Genomic DNA, 24251 nt, shown 5'->3' with positions numbered 1-24251 from the left:
AGTTCCCAAGGCTGCCTTCCCCTGCAAACACCAGTGGCAGGTCTGAGCCTCTGGAATTTCTAATCGACAGGCTTCAAGTTGGGGTTCCCATGACCCCCTCTTTGCATTTGATTAATTTGCTGGAGCAGCTCACAGACCTCAGAGAAACATTTATTTACCTCTATGGGCTTATTACAAAGGATACAGATGAAGAGATGTGTAGGGCAAGGTATGGGGGAAGGATAATGGAGCTTCTATGACCTTCCTGGGCCACAACCCTCCAGTAATCTCCATGTGTTCAGCTATCCAGAAGCTCTCCAAACCCTATCCTCTTGGGTTTTTATGGAGGCTTCATTAGGCAGGCATGATCAATTAAACCCCTGGCTATTGGTGATCAACTTGACCTTTAGCCTCTCTCCCCTCCCAGGAGGTTGTGTGGGGGCTGAAAGTTTAACCCAGCCTTGGACTTCCAGGTGACCAGCCCCATCCAGAAACTATCAGCCAATATCAGCATATAAAAAGAAAGCACTTTAGAGATTTCAAGAATTTTAGGAAACAGGGACAAAGACCAAATATATATATTTCAGCAATTCCTCAGAAAGGTAAAGAGTTACCATATGACCCAGAAAGTCCACTCCTAGGTTCCCAGGCATGTATCCAAGACAATTGAAAACATACAAGCCATACTTCCTCATTGAAAAAAGTAAAAATAAAAAAATTTTTACCACACATAATTTTTATGCCACACATAAATTTGTACACAAAAATGTTCATAGCAGCATTATTCATAAGAGACAAAAACTAGAAACAATCCAAATGTCCAAATGATGAATGGATAAACTGGATAATTCAGTAACAAAAAGAAATGAAGTACTAACACATACTAGAACACAGATGAAACTTGAAAACAAGTATTCAATAAGCCAGACACAAAAGGCCACATATTGCATCATTCCATTTATATGAATTGTCCAGAATAGGCAAATCTATAGTGACAGAAGTAGATTAATGTTTGTCAGGGGCTGGAAGGAGGGTAGAATGAACAGTAACTGTTAATGCATGAGTACTGGGTTTCTTTGGGGTCTAATGTTCTGGAACTAGATAATAGTTATAGGTGCACAATTCTATGAATATACTAAAAACCAATGAAATATATATATATATATATATATATATATATATTTTTTTTTTAAAGGAAGCCATAACTTCTATCCATCCAGACACATTTGTTTCTGTAACAAAGTAGGAAAAATACTAAAGAATAAAAAAGTAGGCTGGGTGTGGTGGCTCATGCCTGTAATCCCAGCACTTCTGGAGGCCCAGGCCAGAGGACTGCTTGAAGCTGAGTTTCCACAAACAACAGAGACTATGTCTTTACAAAAAAAATTTTTTTTAATTATTTAAAAAAAAAAAAAAATAGCCGGGTGTGGTGGCACGTGCCTGTAGTCCCAGCTACTCAGGAGGCTGAGGCAGAAGGATCCCCTAAGTCCAGGAGTTCAAGGGTGCAGTAAGCTATGATTGCACCTGTTGCACCTGTTACACCTGTCAATAGCCATGGCACTCAGCTAGAGTAGCAGAGAGATCGTGTCTCCAAAAAAAAAAAAAAGGAAGAATAAAAAAGCAGAAGCCGAACTGGAGGAAAGAAGTTATCTGGAATTTACCAACTGAACTTTCATGCACCAACCCTGAAATCTATTGATATTTTCAAATCTTAGCAACTGAGATATATCTGGAGTTTGGCACTGCTGTTACCTCCTTTTCTTCCTTTATCATCTACAAGTTCCTCTACTTTTTGGTTTTCAATTTCATAAATAATAGATACTAGTAATATATGGTTAATTAATTAACATTGAGAGTTCTCACTATGTTCCAAGGAAAAATAATTTCTACAAGGTATTTGGAAGCTCAAAAAAAGTATAATGGAATAATCTGAAAGAGAACCTGGGAAAGCCCTGTTCAAAGAGAAAAAGTCCACTAATGCATTTTAAAATGGATTCAGTGGAAAGCAGCCAAAGGTAAAAATGAGTTTGAAAATCACTATAATGACCAGACCAACTGGGACTCAATCAAACTTGTAAGCCTTAACGGGCTTACAAGAACAAGAGTTCTAATGTTATTTTGATCAATCTGTATGAAAACACAATCTTCTTCCAGGAGAACTTTTCTGTAAAAGAAATCTAATTAGATCCTGTTCCTAGAAGTAAAATGGGAAACTACTGTGACAGCCATCTTCATCATAACTAAACTACATCCAGGCTGGCCACTGTGGTGGTCACTTTTCACATAAGATAAAGTCCCACACCAACTGTGCCTTTCAGTATGATAAACTCAGGAGACCCAGGTCCCATACACAAGCATGAAAGAAACAGCTCTGAGGCAGTGCACCACAAGTGCTTTTTAAAGTCACTTTTTTATTATGACTTGATTCAACAAGTTCTTGTATAAGAACATGCATGTTAAATCCAAGCAAAGAACCAACATACATGGTTGGTCTAAGTTAAAAATAATTTCCTTTCAATACAATAGTAACTTTTATTTTATAAAACAGATTTTAAGCATGACGATCTCAGAAATTAGAATAGTCATGGTTTCCTTCAAAATCAGACACTCACCAAACTAAATTAAACATAACTGAGCTAACTCCTACATTCTTTTTTGTAAAGCCTAGCTAAGACTTCAAGTTCTGCCCTCGGGGTTCACTGCCTGGCCATCTCACTTGTAGATTTATGTCTACTAGTTCCACAGAAACAATAAAGCATCCCCATACTTCCCTATCAGAGTTTCATACTCTTTTGTAAATAGTTATTTGTCTATCACTCCCACAAAATTAACTGAAGGTAGGAAACATGACTGCCTAATCCCCAACATTGGGCATAGTAACTGGCACATACTAGGCATTCAGTAACTATTTAATGAAGGAATAAATATAAAAATGATGAATTATGTACTGCATATTTTCAGTTTGAAGCCCAGCATTAGAGACTGTCAAGTGCTACCAACACCCTCTGAAACTACCAGCAGTTTCGCTTTTAAAAGTTCACCACCGATCTCCCACTCTTCTCACAGAATGTTCAATGTCTACTACACAATAGCACTGCAGCCTAAGTTTTCCAAATACCAAATAAATCAGGAAAATATTATATACTAAACTTGACATGTATTTCATTGCATTTTGATAAATGTTGGGATAGTTTTCTTTTACAAACAAAGAAAATGTCTTTAAAGTGACTTGAGTCAAAGCACAAGCCTGTGAATACCTGGGTGGAGGGTTATTTGAAGAAAGAACTTACAACTGGGAGGGGAGGGAGACTCTATTATGTGAGCATATCTTATTTGAAAATTGGCATGTATGTGTGTGTGTGTGTGTTTATTTGCCAATGAATGACATTATTGTGTACGTAGAAAATCCCAAGGAATCTACAGACACAGACACACACAGAGAGACAGACAGACAGACCCACACACACACACACACTCCTAAAACTAGTAAGTGGAGTTCAACAAGGTCATGGGATACAAGACCAATACAAACACAAATATGCCCACATGTACATGCCAATTTTCAAATAAGACATGCTCACATAATAGAGTCTCTCTCACCCTTCCCCTCTCTGTTATAAATTCTTTCTCTCTTCCAAATAACCCTCCACCCAGGAATTCACAGGCTTGTGCTTTGACTCAAGTCACTTTAAAGACAGTTTCTTCGTACAAGAAAAGTATCTCAAGGTTTGTCAAAGATGCAATGAAATACATCTCAAGTTTATTATATAATATGTTCCTATAAAAGTGCACCCTAAGTCAGAATATAGCAAAGTAGAACAAATTTACATATTAAAAGGGTGGCTGGTTTCCCATAAAACTAAAAATTATGTAATAAAATCCCTAGTTATACCTTGAATATAGTTTTAGCATTTTGTATCTATATTTGTTCTATTTTCTTCCTTACTGATCACAAGACTTAAGACAGCCATATGTCCAACTACATGACAAGATTCACTATTTTGGCCCAGCTAATACAATCAAGACAAAGTTATCATTAAGATTGACAACTATGTTTCTTAACCCTACTCAGTATGTGTACTTTCAATTTTCTGTCTGCCACTTATTTTTATGATGGAGGGAGGAAGGCTCAAATAATTGCACAAACGCACACTGTTAAAGATAGCATTGCTAAAACTAAACAGCTGTCTGGTAGGCAGCACCACTATGCTGTAGCTTAAAATGTCTGCTCATCAGCAGACAAAAGTTATAATTTGGTCTATAAAAGGCAGTTTAAAGGTGCTAATTACACCATGAAATACATGCTACCCACAAGTCAAACACATGAGAGATGAGACCCACCATAATCCGAAGTACTCTATAAAAAAATGGTGAAACACAACACAAAAACGTACTGCTACGAGGCTAATTATTTAGATTCTAAAAAGGCTGAAATGGGCGGGGCACTGAGGCACACGCCTGTAATCCTAACACTCTGAGAGGCCAATGTGGGGGGACTGTTTGAGGCCAGGAGTTCAAGACCAGCCTGAACAACATAGTGAGACACCGTCTCTACAAAAAATAGAAAACTTAGCCAGGCATGGTGGCGCATGCCTGTAGTTCCAGCTACTTGGGAGGATGAGGCAGAAGGATAGATCAATTGAGCCCAGGAGTTTGAGATTACAGTGAGCTATTGAAGATGCCACTGCACTCTAGTTGGGGTAAACAGTAAGATTCTGTCTCAAAAAAAGAAGAAAAGACAAGAAAGGAAAAAGAAAACTTCACCACTTAAGACTATTTTGGTGGAAATAAACAGTACGATTTCCTAGAAATCACTAAGACCTGACTTAAAATTTATGTAACTCTTTTGAAGACAGAAAAAATTTAAAATATCCAAGTTTATAAATATTACATATATTGCATTTGAGCTCTTCTGTGTTATTAAAAGTTAACTTCACTTTCATAAAATGGACAGAGAACTTCAGAATTAAGTGGAAAGCAAAATGGACCACAAGTTTTGATGTAGATAAATACGAAGAAATTCATTTAGGAAACAATCCTAACTATCTAAATGAAAACTCAGACCTCATAGAGCTATATTCCAGAATTCATTCTAGATTAGTTTCTTTAATGACAACAACAAAAAATAAATAAATGGGACTTAATTAAATTTAAAAGCTTCTGCATAGTAAAGGAAATAATCAACAGAGTGAACAAACTATAGAATGGGAGAAAATATTCACAAACTATATATCTGACAAAGGACTGATGCCCAGAATCTACAAAGAACTCAAACAAATCAGCAAGAAAAAAACAATTCCATCAAAAACTGGGCAAATGACATGAACAGAACTTTTTCAAAAGATAGGCAAATGGCCAAAAAAAATATTAAAAAATGCTCAACATCACTAAACATCAGGGAAATGCAAATTAAAACTAGAATGAGATACTACGGTACCCTATTAGAATGGCTATTAAAAAGTCAAAAAAACAATAGATGCTGGTGTGAATACAGCATCTGTATTCACAGATGCTTACATACTGTTGGTAGGACTGCAAATTAGCACAACCTCTATGGAAAACAGTGATAGACACAGCAATCCGACTGCTGGGTATCTACCGAAAGGAAAATGAAGCCATTTCATCAAAAAGACACCTGCATGTGAATGTTTATCACAGTACAATTCACAAGTGCCCTTCAATTCAAGAATGGATAAAGAGGCCCGGCAAGGTGGCTCACGCCTATAATCCTAGCTCTCTGGGAGGCCGAGGCAGGCGGATCATTTGAGTTCAGGAGTTCGAAACCAACCTGAGCAAGAGCGAGACCCCATCTCTACTATAAACAGAAAGAAATTAATTGGCCAACTAATATATATAGAAAAAATTAGCCGGGCATGGTGGCGAATGCCTGTAGTCCCAGCTACTCGGGAGGCTGAGGCAGCAGGATAGCTTGAGCCCAGGAGTTTGAGGTTGCTGTGAGTTAGGCTGATGCCATGGCACTCACTCTAGCCTGGGCAACAAAGTAAGACTCTGTCTCAAAAAAAAAAAAAAGAATGGATAAAGAAAATGTGGTACATATACACCATGGAGTACCACTCAGCCATAAAAAGGAATGAAATGTCATTTGCAGTAACGTGAAGGAACTGGAGACCATTATACTAAGTGAAGTACTCAGGAATGGAAAACCAAACACCATATGCTTTCAGGTACACACAGGCATAAAGCAATATAAAGGACATGAGAAACCAAGGAGGGAGGGAGGACTAGAGGGTGTGGGAAAAAATGTACCTACTGGGTACAAGGAACACTACTCTGGTGATGGGCATACTAATAGTCCTGACTTAAGCATTACAGAAGATATCTATGTAATAAAAACACTTATACCCCCTTAATTAATATTTTGAAATTTAAAAAATTTAAAATAAACATTAAAATCAAAAAAGCCAAAAAAATAATATGAGGCATCATTAAGAAGAGAGGGGAAAAATTCCAATCTCAGTCTTAAAAACGTCTTAATACCTTAAAATAAACAAAATGAAACCAAGACAAAACAGGAAAAACAAGTCAAAAGGAATGGAGAACTATACCATCTAGATTCAATTAACATTTTTGAGTGCTAAAGGCTGAGTCAGTAGTGTTGAAGGTACTTTCCCACGTTACCAGTTTCTAGACAGATTAAGAAATTTAGGATGGGAATAAAAACAATAAAAAACAATAAAAAAGGTCTAAGACTGATTCTAGAAAAGCCATTGACAAAGTGAACATGGATATCATTGTGAAGTAGTAGAAAAGAAAAACTTAAAACTTGAAGATGTTGGTATTAAAATTATAATAAAGGACTGCTTCATACTGAGTAGTAAACTAAACTGTAGCCTACTGAAGCTTTGGGTTTCTTGTGAGCTGCCTCAGCACCTAGGACACAGCAGCTGTTCAACACAGATTTACTCAGAGGAAGGAAAAGGCACAAATAGAATACACTCATTTTTATCTGGAGGCGGTACACACTGAAAACAAAAACTTTTTTCAGTGTATTAATAGCTAGTAAATCTGCAAAGTAAAAGAAAGTATGGTATTTGGTGTCCAACCCCTGACCTTTAGAACAGAACAGTGGATTCACAGATAAGCATTCTGATCCAGAAAGGTTATTAAAGACCAATGCATCAAAATCACAGGCATAATGTGCTGCAAAACCAAACATAAGAAAAAAACAGGCCAGGCGCAATAGCTCATGCCTATAATCCTAGCACTCTCGGAGGCCCAGGCGGGAGAATCACTCATGGTCAGGAGTTCGAAACCAGCCTGAGCAAGAGCTAGACCCATCTCTATTAAAAATAGAAAGAAATTAACTGGCCAACTAAAAATACATAGAAAAAATTAGCCAGGCATGGTGGCGCATGCCTGTAGTCCCAGCTACTCGAGAGGCTGAGGCAGCAGGATTGCTTGAGCCCAGGAGTTTGAGGTTGCTGTGAGCTAGTCTGACGCCTTGGCACTCTAGCCTGGGCAACAGAGTGAGACAAAGGAAAGGAAAAAGAGAAGGAAAGGAAAAAATGAAACAAGAAAGTTTATCTTTTTTTTGAGACAGAGTCTTGCTTTGTTGCCGAGGATAGAGTGAGTGCCATGGCATCAGCCTCCCTCACAGCAACCTCAAACTCCTGGGCTCAAGCAATCCTACTGCCTCAGCCTCCCAAGTAGCTGGGACTACAATCATGCACCACCATGCCCCGCTAATTTTTTTCTATATATATTAGTTGGCCAATTAATTTCTTTCTATTTATAGTAGATACAGGGTCTCGCTCTTGCTCAGAAGCTGGTTTCCAACACCTGACCTTGAGCGATCTGCCCGCCTTGGCCTCCCAGAGTGCTAGGATTACAGGCCTGAGCTACTGCTCCCAGCCAAGAAAGTTTATCTTTAAAAGCTAAATTACATGGTCCAGACTAACAGGGCTTCTGGAGCAGAGAACAAGATCAATGATTGTCACAGGGAAGAAAGGAAAGGCCTCAAAGTATATGAGAGAAGAACTGCACAGAGAGAAGAAAAAGGGAATATAGACAAAAAAATTTTAAATATCTGCTGGACAGTCCCATTTTAAAGAGCCCACTCACTGCCTTCAAATTCAAAATATAGAGACTTAATCTCTAGGCATCTTTATCTCTAAAATGAGTGGTTGAACGACATAAAGTTTCTTGTAGCATTTGAATGTTGACTTCATATTTAAAAATCAAACTCAGGCCGGGCGCTGTGGCTCACGCCTGTAATCCTAGCTCTTGGGAGGCCGAGGCGGGCGGATTGCTCAAGGCCAGGAGTTCAAAACCAGCCTGAGCAAGAGCGAGACCCCGTCTGTACTATAAATAGAAAGAAATTAATTGGCCAACTGATATATATATAAAAAATTAGCCGGGCATGGTGGCACATGCCTGTAGTCCCAGCTACTCAGGAGGCTGAGGCAGAAGGATCACTCAAGCCCAGGAGTTTGAGGTTGCTGTGAGCTAGGCTGACGCCACGGCACTCACTCTAGCCTGGACAACAAAGTGAGACTCTGTCTCAAAAAAAAAAAAAAAAAAAAAATGAAACTCAAATTTCTAACTTCCCCTCTCCTAAACTTCCTATTTTCTTTCTGGTTCCATAATTATCTCCCCATCACTCACGCTCAAAACCTTAGATTAACCTTTGATTTTTCCAGCCCTTCTCTCCTACTCTGGCATACTCCATCTATGCACCAAGTCCTTCCATTAGAAGATCCCTTCCAGACCTGTGGCCCTGGAACCACATGCGGCCTTCTGGATGTTTGAGTGTGGCCTTTTGACTGAATCCAATTATACAGAACAAATCCTTTTAATAGAGGGATTTGTTCTGTGAAGTTTGGATTCAGTTGAGGGATGTGGAGAGCTACAACCACATTTAGCCTTGAGGCCACAGATTCCCCATCCCCAATCCAACCTAAATACTGCTGACAACTAATCACCAATCATGCCCATCCCCTTCCTATTTAAAAGGTCCCTACCCTACCTTCAAAGTCATTCAGTATCTTCCCAGTCTACTACTCAGCGCCCTCCATCTCCATGGCTTTATAAAATCTGATTTCAATTTAATTTCAATGCATTTATCCCATTTTCCCTCAACCTGGTCCTTCACCTCTTCACTCCTCTACACTTTTGTTTTTGTCATCCTCCCCTCCAGGTGCTTCATCCTATCTACTACCCATACTCAATCTCTGGTACTAAAACTTTCCACGAGGTGAGAAGAGTCTCCCTCCCTGTCTCAAATCCTACACCTTCTTGTCTATACCACTCATTCAGCATTTGGCCTATATATATAACCTTGCATTACTGTGTATTGTTTTTGTCTGTTAAAAACTAGATATTTAATACGAAGTTCTTAGAGGTTGAAAATACTTGTCCTTTGTAACTCCCACAAGATTTAGCCAAGTTCCACATATAACTGGTGATTAATAACTATTGATTAGGTGATCTGAAGTTCAATGAAATAAAACCCACTCCCATGCAGTTCTAAGGGCTCCCTCCCAGCCCATTTCTCTGAATTACCAATGTTTGTACCCATCAGATGCACTGTTATAAACAAGTGCAGACTTGGACCAGGGCCATGTATAATGCTTCTTTTAAAAGAAGTCTCTCCTCATCTCCTCCCAAATGTCTTCATGTATCAATAAGATGAATTAAATATATATGGATTCTGCAGTATAACAAACTCATCAGAGATAACACATAGCCTGTAAGAGAAGAAATCACCATCCAGGCCTCAATCTTAAGTAGAGAAAGATGTAGTAATATAAATGGCCTCCTTTTATACCTCCATATGGCCTCCCCAAACAATCTTCCCAAACAATCTTTTTGAGCTCAGCCCCAAATAAGGTGAAAGCCTCCTATATTTTTCTAAAACTCTTGAGTCCTGACAGATATTCCAGTCTCTGCTCTTTGAAGTGTTGGGCTAACAACTACTCTAAGAAGTTCCAGAAGTTTCTGCCACTCTTCTACAAACTCTTGGAGCTTTCAAAGAAATATCCAGTTAGAGTGCATCATCTCCCTAATCTCTATCAACTTCTGGAAGTGTCATGGGGCTCAGGGCCAGGGCCCTCCACAATTCTCCCTGAACTGCATTTTGGGGTTATTTTCAAATACCCCAAAAGCCTTACAGATGAAGCAGCAGGGCACCAAATAAAAACAAGTCAGTTTTAATATTTCAAGTGCACAGTTTGTTAAAACACCATTTTCACTATTCTAACATCTAAGAGACATGAAGATAATGGAAATTTCTCCAGTAGCTCTAGTATGATATTAATAGTATCACAGAAGTGTTGGCAAGTTTCTCCTCACCAGTGTTATTATCCAGAGTTAGAAACTACTTAAGAGATAAAGTAACCTGAGGAAATGATTTTATTATGCCAAGCATTTAAGTAATTTCAAATGAGTTCCCAAAGTAACATGAACCAAGTTGTATTCTCTAATCTATGAATCAAGTTATACTAATAATTCAGTATTTGAATTATAAGAACATTATATTTAAATAGTTAGGAAGCAAGGCAAAAGCTGAGAAGGTTGGGCTAGTCAGGAAAACAGAGAACATGTTATTGATGTAACGTGTAGCTGTTCAACTATAACAGACATATTACTGCCGTCTGGGTGTTAAGTCCTTCCTAGAACTGTCCCTCCTCTACCTGATGAACAGTGGATCATATGGCCATACATTACCCGACACAGGGTGAGCAGAACTCAAGGTGGCCAGAAGATTCTATGACCTGGCCCTAGTTATGGGATTCAGGCAGAGGCCCCAAAACAAGATAATAAAAATACTCTCTGGAAACCTGGTTAGAAAAATAGAAAAAAGTCCACATTCCTGTCTTTTGAGCTCTGTTGGCCATCTTCACCTCCCTGTGGAGAACTCCGAGAATGAAGCCAACCACAGAAAGCATGATCAACAGAGGAAGAGAACACAATCAGTCCTGATGACATCCTTTGTAGCCCTGGAGCCAGCCAGGTCTAACCTTAGTCTATTTCGTTATGTATCAATACATTCCATTTTAATTAAAACTACCATGTCACCTGCAACCAAAATACTCAGTAATGTATCAGTCTAAATGAATAAGGTGCCAAATAACAAAAAATTATCTCTTAAGCCTAGAAAAGAATGGCTAACAAAGTTAAATCTACTTCTAAACCCAATAGGAAACACCAATACTGACCAATTCTTACCACCTAAAATAGCCCAGGTAGCTTGGTAACCAGTCTATTCTCCCTCATACAATATTTAAACAATGGCTTCTGCCATCCACCCAAACTTTTATTTATAATCTACTTTGTAGACTAGATGGTAAATGCAGATATCAAATTGTATTCAATTCAAAACTGAACTCATCATTCTCTCAAGAGTGCCTTGCTAGTATTTAGCAAAAGTTCGGGAAACAAATGAGTACCCTGGCTATGTGGCCTACTGCAAGTATACCAAATAAGGCTGAAAAAGTAAACAAACCACTACTCTACCAACCCCTGATCATTTTACTTTCATCCAACACGATACATTCAACGCTGGTAGGCTCTGAAAAGCACAGAGCATTTATATATACAAACAAATAAGCATACTTTTCAACATATATGTATAATACACACAACCCCAATTCTAGAGTGGAAAGCCATACGTCACATGCAACCCTCAACCCTCTGGTTTGTGTCTATTGATGCAATGTCATGCCACAGAAATGAGTTAAAAATGTGACCTGCATAATTTGATTTTTTTTTCATGCTTACTTACCTTTCCATGTGTTACCCTCACATTTTAAAAACAGAAGCAGTTCTGAAACTAGTAACCAAATTTTCAACAGTTTCTTTGATTCAACAAAGAGATAATAAATAAAGGTAGAAGTTATGGTTTAAATGAGTTTTACTACTAGGAGTCATACCACACCCACACACAAAAAAGTTCTTTGGGGCTACTATAGTACATGTTGATCATGCCAACAGATGAAAACGTCTTTACCAACATACAAATGAAATAATACTAAGCCTAAGTCACAGCAAGTGGAAGTAGATATGCAATGCCTTAAAGAAAAAAAGAATCATGACAAATTATCATTTTCCCTGGATTCTTTAAAAAAAAAAACTTTCCATAAAATGGCATCTTTGTGAAGTGTGCAATTAGGTAGTCAGGAACAAAAGTGGGAGGTAGACTTTTCACTGAGCATTCTTTTTTATTGTTAGAATTTGAATGTACTATCTACTCAAAACAAATAAATAAAATTTAAATCCAGGGTGGGCGCTGTAATCCCAGCACTCTGGGAGGCCAGGAAGGAGGATTCCTTCAGGCCAGGGAAAACAGCCTGGGTAACATAATGAGATCCTTTCTCAACAAAATATAAAAAAATAATAATAAAAAAACAATTAGCTGGGTGTGGTGACACATGCCTATAGCCCTAGCTATTCAAGAGGCCTGAGGCAGGAGGACAGCCTAAGGCCAGAAGTTTGAGGCTACAGTGAGAGTGAGCAATGATCACACTACTGCACTCTAGCCTGGACAGCAGAGGAAGACCCTGTTTCAAAAAAAAAAAAAATTAAATTCAGAGAATTCCCTGAGAGTCATTTTCAGAAACTCCATCAGAATTCCCTTTAATAACAGTCTAAAAATAATCAAAAAATAATACTGCATATCTTTTACTATTACAAATACTGTAATTTTCTCAAATATATTTTAACATGTACTTAAATCTTTACCAATTGTTTCAGCCTAATCTTCTTTCACCAAATGTGAATTCAGACTATCAGCAATAAATGATACATAGTTCTTTACTGTTCTCCCATCACAGAAGTGCTAATGGGAAACAAAATATATTTTCCCATAAAAAATAAATGCTAAAAACATATAATCACAAGTCAAACCACCAAAATTAACCACACTACTTATCTATTAAACAAGGGTTGTCCAACGTGTGGTTCCCATACCACTGATGTGAATAACTTTAGATGGTACATGAATTAATATTTTAATAGTTATGAATTTATTTTAATATGTAGTTTATTATAACTAACAAACCAAACCTATGACTTCATAAATATCACTGCCTAGAATGAATTCACCTGAAAACTAAGAGTACACATGTGAGTGAAGTTTGAGAAGTACCAGTGCATCATCCAAATTACATCAAAGGCACACTGGGAATGATCACCAGTTTGCACAAGCCATACTGAATCTTAAATTAGACCAAAATTCATGCTTACAGGGCAACGCTCACTGAAAGGCTGGCACAACTAAATGACAGGAGTGCTCTCCTCTCCCCTCAGAGTTGGGGAATTTAAGAGAACCAAAAGATCAAACAAGACAATTAAGGATGAGAAACAGAGCTCAACCCAATTCTTGAACTTCTGGCAAATTAGGCAAAAACTGGGCTGGACACATACATGGCGACTCATATCTATAATCCCAGCACTTTTGGAGGCAGAGCCATTATTGCTTGAGGCCAGGAGTTTGAAACCATGGGCAACACGGTGAGAATCCATCACTATAAAAATTTAAATTAAAAAAAAATTAGCTGGACATGGTGGTGCACATCTGCAATCCTAGCTACTCAGAAGGCTGAGGCAGGAGGATCCCTTGAGCCCAGGAGTCTGAAGCTGAGTGAGCTATGATCATGCCACTGCACTCCGGCCTGGGTGATAGAGTGAGACCCTGGCTCAAAAAAAAAAAAAAAAAAAAAAAAAAAAAGGGTATTACCTTCCCACACCAACACCTCAGCACAGACTTCCCATTTACCATGAACAGTTATCACTATTCCTTTTACCTTGAGCACCCCACTGTAGCCTCTGGATCATTCCCCATCCTCCTATCTACCACTCTAAGGTTTCTAAGGCAATTCCAAGGTCATGATGAGAAGCCTTTAGAGTAGTCTCCAGGAAAAACAATGGATCAGGCCTCAGCAGAACTCCTCTTTAGTATTCTCCCTAGTTCTTTACTGCCCCTGCATTATACTTATGTTATCCTTGAACCACCAAAATTCCCCAACTGGCTATGGCACCCAGTCAACGCCTGCACTTCCCTCTCATAGCCGTATATGCCACTATTATTCCTCTGCCTGACGCCATTAAAAAAAAAAAGAAAAAGAAAAAAGTGTTCCTTTTCTCAGGCTGATGGACTTGGATAGAGATGAATTAAATGGCAGAACACAAACTAATCCACCAGGTATGAGCAAGCATCCATTATCTTCATTCCCCCAAAAGTATGTACATTAAGAAACTGGCATTAAAAGAGATGATTGGTAAGAGAAATTTTATATGAAAGAATTCCAGGCTATACAGAGGCGATTTAGAGCAGCTGAGAAATTTTAGGGGTCACTATAGGGCCATTTCCAGGCCTGCTGTCAGGTTAACGCCCTTAAGGGCAGTGTTTACAACCTGGAATAAGGGTGGTGAAAGCAATGGGCTTAAACTCTATTTATGTGTGATCAGTTTCCACCACAAACTAACCTAACTGTGCTCATCTAGTATAATGCACAACTATAGAGGAAAAAAATTTAAACATAAATTGTAATTCATCCTCAGAAACTGACCCTAACTAAAGGACACTTTTGAAACAGGCAATCACTGTATGATGCAATGATGTGTCCTATATAGGACCTTGGGGGATCTGTGTAGTCCCCAAGATTCTTCTTTATTCATACCACATTCTTGCAAGGATATTACCACACATGAGCTTGTAGAATGAGATCCAAAGCCCTCAGGTCACAGGAGCCCACTGAATCACTTGCCCAGACAAGTGCATTCAGAAGCCCTGAAAATTTCTCTTTAAACTTGAAAATGGAATTCCAAATTCAGTTTTCAGTAGCTATACCTTAAGAATGATATATTTGAGATGGAGCTGCAGACGGAATTGGAACCTCTGGCTAAAGTGTGATCATATTTCTCCAGTATTACCTCAATGACCAGAGAGAGTGGGTCTATATGCTGAAGAAATTTGACCCTATGGGACAACAGATGTGCTCAGCCCACCCAGCTTGGTTCTCCCCAGATGACAAATACTCGTGACACCAAATCACCATCAAGAAACGCTTCAAAGTACTCATGACCCAGCAACTGTGCCCTGTCCTCTGAGGGTCCCTTAAATTTCATGTTTCTTGTGCCACCTGCACCCCCTCAGAGACTCCTTAACCAAACTCTTCAATCTGTGAGCCATGACGTCATTTTACCAGCCACGCTCTTTGGAATCCAGTCTCATCCTGGCCTTTGATCATACTTGTGTGAGGCAGTCATCGTAGCATCCTCCAGAAAGGGAACAAGTTTGACTCTTTTTTTTTCTTCACATTTTAAATTACTGCCAGGTTATTAAAGATAAATTGATTTGAAAGAAAACAGAAAGATATATTTAAGATTCAATGTAATATCCACCACATCACCTACAGAGAAAGTCTAATTTAGAAACTATCTACTTTGAAAAATACCATAACCCAAATACCAAAGCATGTTTAACTTCCCACAAAAGAACACCAAAAGAAAGAAGATAGAATTGATTTTGGAAACTAGATCTGGCACTAGTGGTATTTATTTTCACGTTTTATAACTACCTTCAGTCACTTAATCCTATTATTAAAGAATTAAAGGAAATCAAAGAGATACCAAATAAGACCAGCAATTTGGAAGCCAAGAGGGTAAAAATTAGGAAGCTGAAAAAGGAACACACATAACTAACCAAGTCAGAGTGTTTTAACATCATAGCATACTGGTGGCTAATTCCCTTCAAATAGGGCCGGGCATGGTGGCTCACACCTGTAATCCTAGCATTCCGGGAGGCCGAGGTGGGTGGATCGCTCTAGGTCAGGAGTTGGAACCAGCCTGAGCAAGAGCGAGACCCCCTCTCTACTATAAATAGAAAGTAATTGGCCAACTAAAAACATATATAGAAAAAATTAGCCGAGCCCAGGAGTTTGAGGTTGCTGTGAGCTAGGCTGACACCATGGCACTCACCCTAGCCTGGGCAACAAAGCAAGACTCTGTCTCAGAAAAAAAAAAAAAAAAATTCCCTTCAAACAACAAATTATAGAAAAGTTTCCTGATACCAAGCAAAGAGGTCTAATTCCAGCTTTGCTAACTCTTCACAATCATTTTATTCATCTGAGGTTAGCCCTAAATTCCCTAAAACAAAGCTTACAATCACATCCTTCTTCAATTAATATCCTCTCTCTTATGGAAGAAATGTACTTTCCTTTCCATCTTTTCCTTCTCAAACCCTGCATATCCAACCTCTCAATCTCTGACCTGGTCCCTAAAAGGGAAATGTTCCTTCCATCTATCCAAGTCCAGGTACTTCATTCATTCTTTTCTCCCACTGGTTCCTACCTTTTAGCCTTTTACAAGACAGAGTGTTCCTCGTGGGTGGGGAGAGAATACCTTCCATCACCCCAGCCTCAGGTTTCCTGACATCTCAGTTTGCATATTTTTCTTCTTAACCCCCAGTAATCCAGTTTGTTTTAACAATTCAATGAAACCTCAAACACAAGGGTTACTGACTCCCAATAGCCAATTAACAGCAGACCAACCTCACTCTTTTTCTAAGCCCTTGCCCTTTTTCCTGTACTGCCAGCCCTGCCTTGGCTCTCCATTCTCCAAGAGAAATTCAAGGGTGTGGTTAGATATTAGTCTTCCCTCCTTGAATCCTAAGTGATTCCCTCCACTGTCGTCTTAGAAAAGACATCAGAAAACAGTCATAGACCTATGTATCTCCAGCTACCAGCAAATATTAAGCCCTTGACTTTACCTCACCTGTCCAAAATCAAAGCCTTCCCAGGATTCCCCTCTATTTTACCTTCACTTCATTTCTACCACAGTATTATCACCACCAAGTCAGTAAAATCTTCTTTCACAGGTATCTACCAAAGTCTGCACGTTTTTTCCATACTAATATTGCAACTCCTAATGGTTAACATGGTTTTTCCATATTAATATTCTGTCCGCTATGGTTGCAGGTTTGCTTCTTTCCCCGAGTTCAAAATAGACAGCAATGTCCAGAATGAGAAGTTGCTGTTAACACTCCATCACCTCGGACTAGCACTCACCCTCAACTGAAAAGCAGTCTGGAGGGCAAGGTGGGGGAAAATGGAGAAGAGAGAAGCTTGGCTGATGCCACTGCCCTCATGTCATCTGCTACATATCTGCATTTCTCCCCAGCTACCAAACCTTTTACATAAATTTCTGTACAGCCCACAAGTTAAGAAGGGGCCACCAAACCTACTGAATAAACCCATTAAATAAGAAGTCCTTTACTTCCAGATCAGAAGAAATCATCACGGCAACTATTTAAATGTAAAGATACCAAGTATGTGATGTTATTTTAAAAACAAAAAAACCACCGGGCCCGGTGGCTTACAGCTGTAATCCTAGCACTCTGGGAGGTTAGGAGTTCGAAACCAGCCTGAGCAAGAGCGAGACCCCCATCTCTACTATAAATAGAAAGAAATTAATTGGCCAACTAATAAATATAGAAAAAATTAGGTGGGCATGGTGGCGCATGCCTGTAGTCCCAGCTACTAGGGAGGCTGAGGCAGAAGGATTGCTTGAGCCCAGGAGTTTGAGGTTGCTGTGAGCTAGGCTGACACCATGGCACTTTAGCCTGAGTGAACAACAGAGTGAGACTCTGTCTCAAAAAAAAAAAAAAAAAAAAACCACCAAAAAACCCCCAAAACCCCTTCTCAACCAGCCTCCACAAGTTAAATTAACTTTGGCAAAGTACTTGTCACCAGGGCCTCGGGCAATAATAAAATAATCTAACCGAAACCTACAGAAAAATCTGTTTTCTGAAAGGAAAAACTTAACTACGTAAGGCAAGCGACCAGTTCTCCGTCTCTGCAGAGGCTACACTAGGAGGCACGTCAGAGCTGCTGCGGAGTTCAGGGGAGCTCCTTCCACACAGTCAGTCAAAATCTGAAGTCGCAGGAGCGGCTGTTAAGTTAACTCACAGCTAAGAATAACACTCGACTTTCCAAAATAAAAACACGAGGAGAGAAAGTCCCCGGGGCAAGGATGCGGGATGAGGCGGAGGGAAGGGGCTTCCAGCCCCGAGCATCATCTGTTAGCCAGGAGTCGGACGCAGTTGGCGCACCTCCCGCCCAGGACCGCGCGGCGAGGACCACGTGAGACCCCCGGGGCCGGGCCGGGCGAGCGACGCCCGCCCAGAGAGGGCGCCAGTTTGCAGGCGCGGTGGACGGCCCCTCGCCCACGTTTAACCCGGCTCCCAGCCGGGTTTCCGGGTGCTTCGCGCTCATTCTGAATTAGCAGCGAGGTTGCGCCAGGTTGGAGGTAAACCGGGCAAGATGAGGAGGAAAAGTGACAGGGGTCTGAGGGCCTCGGCGCCTCAGGGGAGACGCGGGCCGGGCCGGGCCTGAGCCGCGAGGGTGGGTTCCGGCCGCGGGGCTCGGGCTGGGGCGGTGGGCCCAGCCCCGCGCGCCCACCCGGGCCGCCTTACCGTGGCTCTGCAGGATCTCGTGCTTCAGGCCGCCCGTGTAGTCGATGAGCTCCTCCAGGCCGCGCTCGCACAGCTGCCCGTAGCCCGAGAACTTGTGCAGCACCTTCTCCAGCTCTCGCTCCACCGTCACGCACTGATCCATGCCGGAGGCGGCGGCGCTCGGCTCCCCGGCGCCCGGGTGTCCGCAGCCGTTCGGCCCGGGCCCCGCCGAGGCCGCGTCCTGCTCCTCGTCCCCCAGGCGGGCGGCGCGGGCGGCTGAGGCGGCGGGCGAGCTAGCCACGGCGCCGGGGGAGCCCGGCGCAGCCAGTGCCCGCCTGCCCCATGGCGCCCCGGCCCCCCGGCGCGTCGCCGCCGCTCCCTCTCACTCGCCCCACCCGGCCCCACGTCCCCGGCCCCCGCTCGCGGCGTTCGGGTGTCCGCGGCGGCGCCGCCGATTGTTTTTGTTTTCACGGGAACCGACCGATGACCTGGTTCTCCCGGGCGGCACCAAGCGCCGCCGGCGGGGGGGAGGGGAAACAGCCAACCCAGCGAGGGAAGGAGGCGGCGCGGGCCGTACCAAGCACACCCTCGAGGGGGAGCAGCCCGGAGAGCGCGGGTGGAGGAACGCGAGGGTCGCAGGCACGCGCCGCGGCTCTAAAGGTGTGGGCCGTACCACGCGGAAGGCGGGCAAGCGAAAAGGGCTAGGGTGGAGCGAGGACCCAATTGGCCCTAAGAGCTAAATAGGGAACTTTGCAGACAGCCCCAACGCTCGGAGAGCGCTACAACTACGCGCTCCGTAAACAAGAGGGTGGAAACCATCCCTAGCCACTCCGCCCAGAAGCGGGGAAAACGAACCAATGGGCGCGGGGAGTACGTAAAGAACCAACGTCCTCCAATCCCTAGCCGAGGCGTAAACCTTCAGCCAATCCAGGTTGAGGGGCTAAACCAATGGGCATCACTGTTGGAGGGGGTGACTTGGAAATCGTACGGAGAAACAAGTCGTTTCTGGAAAGCTGTGGGGAAAACAAGACAAAAGTAAAAAGGGCTGTTTCCCATAGGACTTCGTCCTAGCTATAATTTATTTCGTCTCCTCACCGCTCTCATTCCGACCTTTTGTAAACGGATCCGCCTCCTCAGATGAAAGAACCAAGCCAGGCTGCCCAAGGGCGGTGGTGCTGCGGGCGGGGGGCGCTAACGGGAATTAAAGGTGGGGGCGTTTCTGGGGGCTGTGAGGGGAGCTGCTTGCTGGTCGCGAGGGGCCCGCGCTGGGCGTCAGTGCTGCCCCGGCGGCTGCGACACCCAGGTCACACTCCCCAGCCCCCGCCGGCCGCGGCCCTTTGGCGCCTCAGCCTGGAGCCTCTCCTGCCGGGCCGCCTCGCCCCCGCGCCGTGTGCCGGGGAGCTTCGTGCAGTGGAAAGAACACGCGCCGGAGAGCTGGACATCCGGGCCCTTGACCCTTAGGAGCCTTATTCCCTTGAATCGGATTGGGTTTCTCTTCCCCCGGGTCGCCATGGCGCCTCCAACCTTGGCCTGTACCCCCTTGCTCATTCAGTTTTCGCTGTAGCGACCTTTGCGTTTCTCGTGGGAACCCAGGTACTTCTTGCCTGAGGGCCTCTGGACTTGCCCTTTCCTTGATCTGGAAAACTCTTCCTCCTACCTTTCTCATCCTAAAGTTTTAAGCTCACTTGTCCCCTTTGAGGGTCCTCCCCTGAGTCCACTAATGTAGTTTCTATCTTTCCGCACTGCCTCCCCCATCACTATATCATATTTATCATAATATTTGTTATAACACTAGTTTTACTATTTTCACACCATTTAAAATCTGAAATGATCTGATTTATTTTACTGTTTGCACCACCTCAATAAAACCATGAAGGCAGGCCCCTTGCCTGTTTTTGTCTAGAACAGTGACGGACAACAGTGGTAGGCAATCTTTTCTTTCTTTTTTTTTTTTTTAATTAAGGTGATAACCTTTTTGAGCCTCAATTTACTTTTTCATAATTTGGAAATAATTGGAATTAATAATACTTCACTAGATTGTTAGACTAAATGAGATATTAATAATATATGTAAATGTCCATAATAGGCTTATAGCTGCATGACAAAAGAAGGTGGTTATTATTAGAGTAGCCCCAATTGATGCTATTACAGATCTCCTTTCATCTCCCCACTTACCCCATTTTGCTTTCTCCCTCTTGGCAGGTAGCTCTGATTCCTGTTTCACTGAGATAAAAAAAAAAAAGTATCCAGCTCCAGCAACCCTCTGCCACTCTTCTCAAAGTATTGCTGTCTACCAACCATTTTGTGAACATTTCATATACCCAAAGGAAAAAGGGTCCCTTCTCAGGACAACCCTGGGACCTTCAGGCTTCATCTCCCCCTTGTCCAGATCTTCCTCCCCTCCCTGTTTCTGTTTCAGGTGGAATGGGTCTGAACTACTTGAGGGTGTGGAGGAATCTTCATTTAACCCTCCTCAAGCTGTTGACCTTTTCCTTAGTCTCTCTGCCAAACTGCCTAGACAGATCTATGCTTGCTCCTCCCTATCCTCCAACTATCTCCTTGATAAGCTCAGTCATCCTTTTTTCAGTCTTTTTTTCTCAAGGGGTTGTTATAAAATAATCCATGTAAGTCACTCAACATAATGCCTGGTACAAGGTAAGAGCTATTATTACCACTGATGAGAAATAATCAATAAATCATCATTACCTACAGCTTCAAATCGTAACTGTCAGCTGCATGGTCTGCCCAGTGTTGCAACCTATCACAATTCCCCATCCAAGCACCAACCACTTCTGCACTCTCAATGTGACTTGAGTATAGCTCACTGATGCTTTTTCTTCTCCTGGAACGCTTTTCTTTATTCTCAGTTTTTCAAACCCTCTCTTCAAGTAACAGGGCAAGTCTTTATTGACACCTAGAACCTAGGCCTGCACTCTTCAATACAATAGCCACCAGCCACATGTAACTATTCAAATTAAAATTTAAGCTAAATAAATTAAAAATGTTGTTCCTCAGTTGTACTAACCACTTTTCAAATGTGGCTGGTGGCTGGTGGCTACTGTATTAAGCAGCACAGAATGAACATATTCATCACTGTGGAGAGTTTGAAACAGGGTGATCTAGACCATGACCACAGTAAAGTTACCAGCCCTACCTTTAACAGCTGTAGGACTTCTCCGCAAGTCATCTAATGCCCAAGTGCATATCACCCCCATATTTTTAGTAAACTTCTCCAACTTGTATCTTATTTACTCAACTAGATTGTTAGCTTCCAGATCAGGACTGACTTCTTTTTCTCTCCCACAATTTTATCAGCATAAAAAAAGTGCCCTATGTATTTGTTAAAGGAAGGAGAATAAACAAATTAAAGAAGAGCCTACAAAGTTAGCTGAGAAGAGAGAGAAAAATAGTACTTGTAAGGGCAGAGACTTTTATGTTCCCTCTTTACTCTTTATTGGCTCTTTCTACCCAGTGCATAATTGCTTTAAGTCTAAACCTTAAATTCTCAGAGAAGGATCTCTAGAAACAAGAGGCAAAAAATTCAGTTTTCAGAGCTACTGCAAATTATTTTTCTATAATTGCATTTCACCATACAACAAAAAAATAACTGACTATATACACACAAACAATAACCTACTCCAGTATCAAATGGACTCCTGCCCTCCCTCCCCCCAATGTGCTGTTCAATCTGGAGAAGCTTTAATTTGCAATCATTCTGGACTTTGTTCTGATCTTCCCGTCCACTCCAAATTTGACTCAGTAAAATTTAAATAAATAGGCCGGGCGCGGTGGCTCACGCCTGTAATCCTAGCACTCTGGGAGGCCGAGGCGGGCGGATTGCTCAAGGTCAGGAGTTCAAAACCAGCCTGAGCGAGACCTCGTCTCTACCATAAAAATAGAAAGAAATTAATTGGCCAACTAATATATATAACATAAAAATTAGCCGGGCATGGTGGCTCGTGCCTGTAGTCCCAGCAACTCGGGAGGCTGAGGCAGGAGAATCGCTTGAGCCCAGGAGTTTGAGGTTGCTGTGAGCTAGGCTGACGCCACGGCACTCACTCTAGCCTAGGCAAGAAAGCAAGACTCTGTCTCAAAAAAAAAAAAAAAAAAAAAAATTTAAATAAATATTAATCAAAAAAAAAGAAAACCTGTCTTTTGACCAAAATACATATTCACTGTAGGAAAATTAGAAAATACAAGTAAGTAAACAAAAATAAAAATCACATGAAATCCTAAGACCCTGAAAAAAATGAGTTTTAGTATTTGGGGTGAATTTCCAGGCCATACACATTGCGCATACACATATACCCGTATGTGCATTTTTACAAAAGATAGTTCTGGTTATATTTACTATTTTGAAAATAGCTTATCTTGTCCACTTAACATTTCTCTAACAACAAAAAAAAATGTTTTTAGAACTGCTTTTGCCATCTTTTTGAAATGCCTAATACCTCCAGCTTAGCTTATTCAATATATCTCATATATATTCTTTTCACTTTGATTTATTCTTAGAAAACTAAAACCAGAGAAAGGCAAGTTAGAAAAAGTCATACTTTCATCTCTCAGATTTGAAAAACTATTTTTTTAAAAAAACTGCTTTGAAAATGTACTTTTATGCAAAATACACCTTCAGATAAGGACAAGAATTTAGACTATGTTTATAATTAATGATTATAAAAATAAATCAGAAATACTCACCTGGCAGTAGAGATACCATCATCAAAAAAAGCTTATCCATTGCACTCTGGATGTGCTGACCCCTGTGATTTCCCCAAATGTAGGAAACTCAACTGCACAATTTGTGGTAGTGCAGGATTGTGTTCATGCTCTCTCCTGAGGGGAAAAAAAATGAATCGGCAAGGTTTGCAAAGATCTCGTAGGAAGACCCATACTAATTTCCTGACTTTATCTAGCTCACAGCATAAAATGTGGTATACGTATACCATGGAGTATTATTCAGCTTTAAGAAACAATGGTGATATAGCACCTCGTGTATTTTCCTGGATAGAGCTGGAACCCATTCTACCAAGTGAAGTATCTCAAGAATGGAAAAACAAGCACCACATGTACTCACCCTCAAATTGGTTTTAATGGATCAACACCTAAGTGTTGAAAAACATTTATTGGGTGTCAGGTGGGTGGGAAGGGGGAGGAGGGAATGGGTATATACGAACATAATGAGTGAGATGTGCAACGTTTCGGGGATGGTCACGCTTGAAGCTCCTACTTGAGGGGGGAGGGGGGCATGGGCAATATACGTAATCTTAACATTTGTACCCCCATAATATGCTGAAATAAAAAATTTTTTTAAAAAGTAAGCATAAACTGACAAAATGTTATTAAGAAATACTGACTTAAGAAAAATAGCATTCCTTCTTATTTAAAAAAATCAATTTTCATCATTTTCAAGTCAAAAAAAAAAATCTCTATCTGAGACCTTTCTGGGAATAGCTGCTAAGATAAGTTTAAGAAATGGGTGAAAGCACAACTACTAGCTAAAAGTATTGATCTGAATGTTTCCTACATCTTTTATATCTCCTGTGTGGTTTGGGGCACATTGCCATTTAAATGCCTGTTTGCTGGCTGGATGAATGATACTTGTGACCCACTCTTAGAGCCTGGATAGGCAGTCTTGACAATAATGCCTTTCTTCTGTATCCACCCGGCTTCTTTCAGCTCCGCTAATGTTTGTAGCAGATGGCCTCTCCCCAGCAGGAGAGTACTCTCCAGTGTAGCCCTCACCACTCCTGGAGGCCAGAGCAGTTCTAATGTTGTCGCCCCCTCCATAGACTTCCATGAGAATGGTAAACGGTCATTGCCCTAGTACCTTGTGCTCAGCCTGTGGGAGGAGAGGTATTTA

At 41.4% G+C, this 24251-nt stretch overlaps 1 protein-coding gene and 2 pseudogenes across 4 annotated transcripts in view; 2 read left to right on the top strand and 1 right to left on the bottom strand.

Moving 5' to 3' along the window:
- The window catches only part of RMND5A (required for meiotic nuclear division 5 homolog A), a 66659-nt gene extending 47459 nt beyond the window's left edge, over positions 1-19200 (bottom strand). For 2 of the 4 annotated variants that reach the window (XM_076000958.1, XM_012774335.3), the window contains exon 1: positions 18413-19196. In XM_076000958.1, coding sequence (XP_075857073.1) covers positions 18413-18554 — 142 coding nt within the window. In that variant the 5' untranslated portion in view covers positions 18555-19196. Of the gene's footprint in view, positions 1-18412 lie in introns of all 4 variants that reach the window. The other 2 variants (XM_076000957.1, XM_076000956.1) reach the window with 2 other exon arrangements.
- LOC105876623 (H/ACA ribonucleoprotein complex subunit 3 pseudogene) lies at positions 14089-15048 on the top strand (annotated as a pseudogene).
- A 3881-nt stretch (positions 19201-23081) lies between the features above and the next one.
- On the top strand, positions 23082-23228 carry LOC142870217 (uncharacterized; annotated as a pseudogene).
- Positions 23229-24251: the final 1023 nt, after the last annotated feature.

The sequence above is a fragment of the Microcebus murinus genome, chromosome 3 (assembly GCF_040939455.1).
Source record: "Microcebus murinus isolate Inina chromosome 3, M.murinus_Inina_mat1.0, whole genome shotgun sequence".
Classification (NCBI taxonomy): Eukaryota; Metazoa; Chordata; class Mammalia; order Primates; family Cheirogaleidae; genus Microcebus; species Microcebus murinus.
Note: the sequence above shows the minus strand (reverse complement) of the source record. Positions and strands in the feature narration are given on the sequence as shown.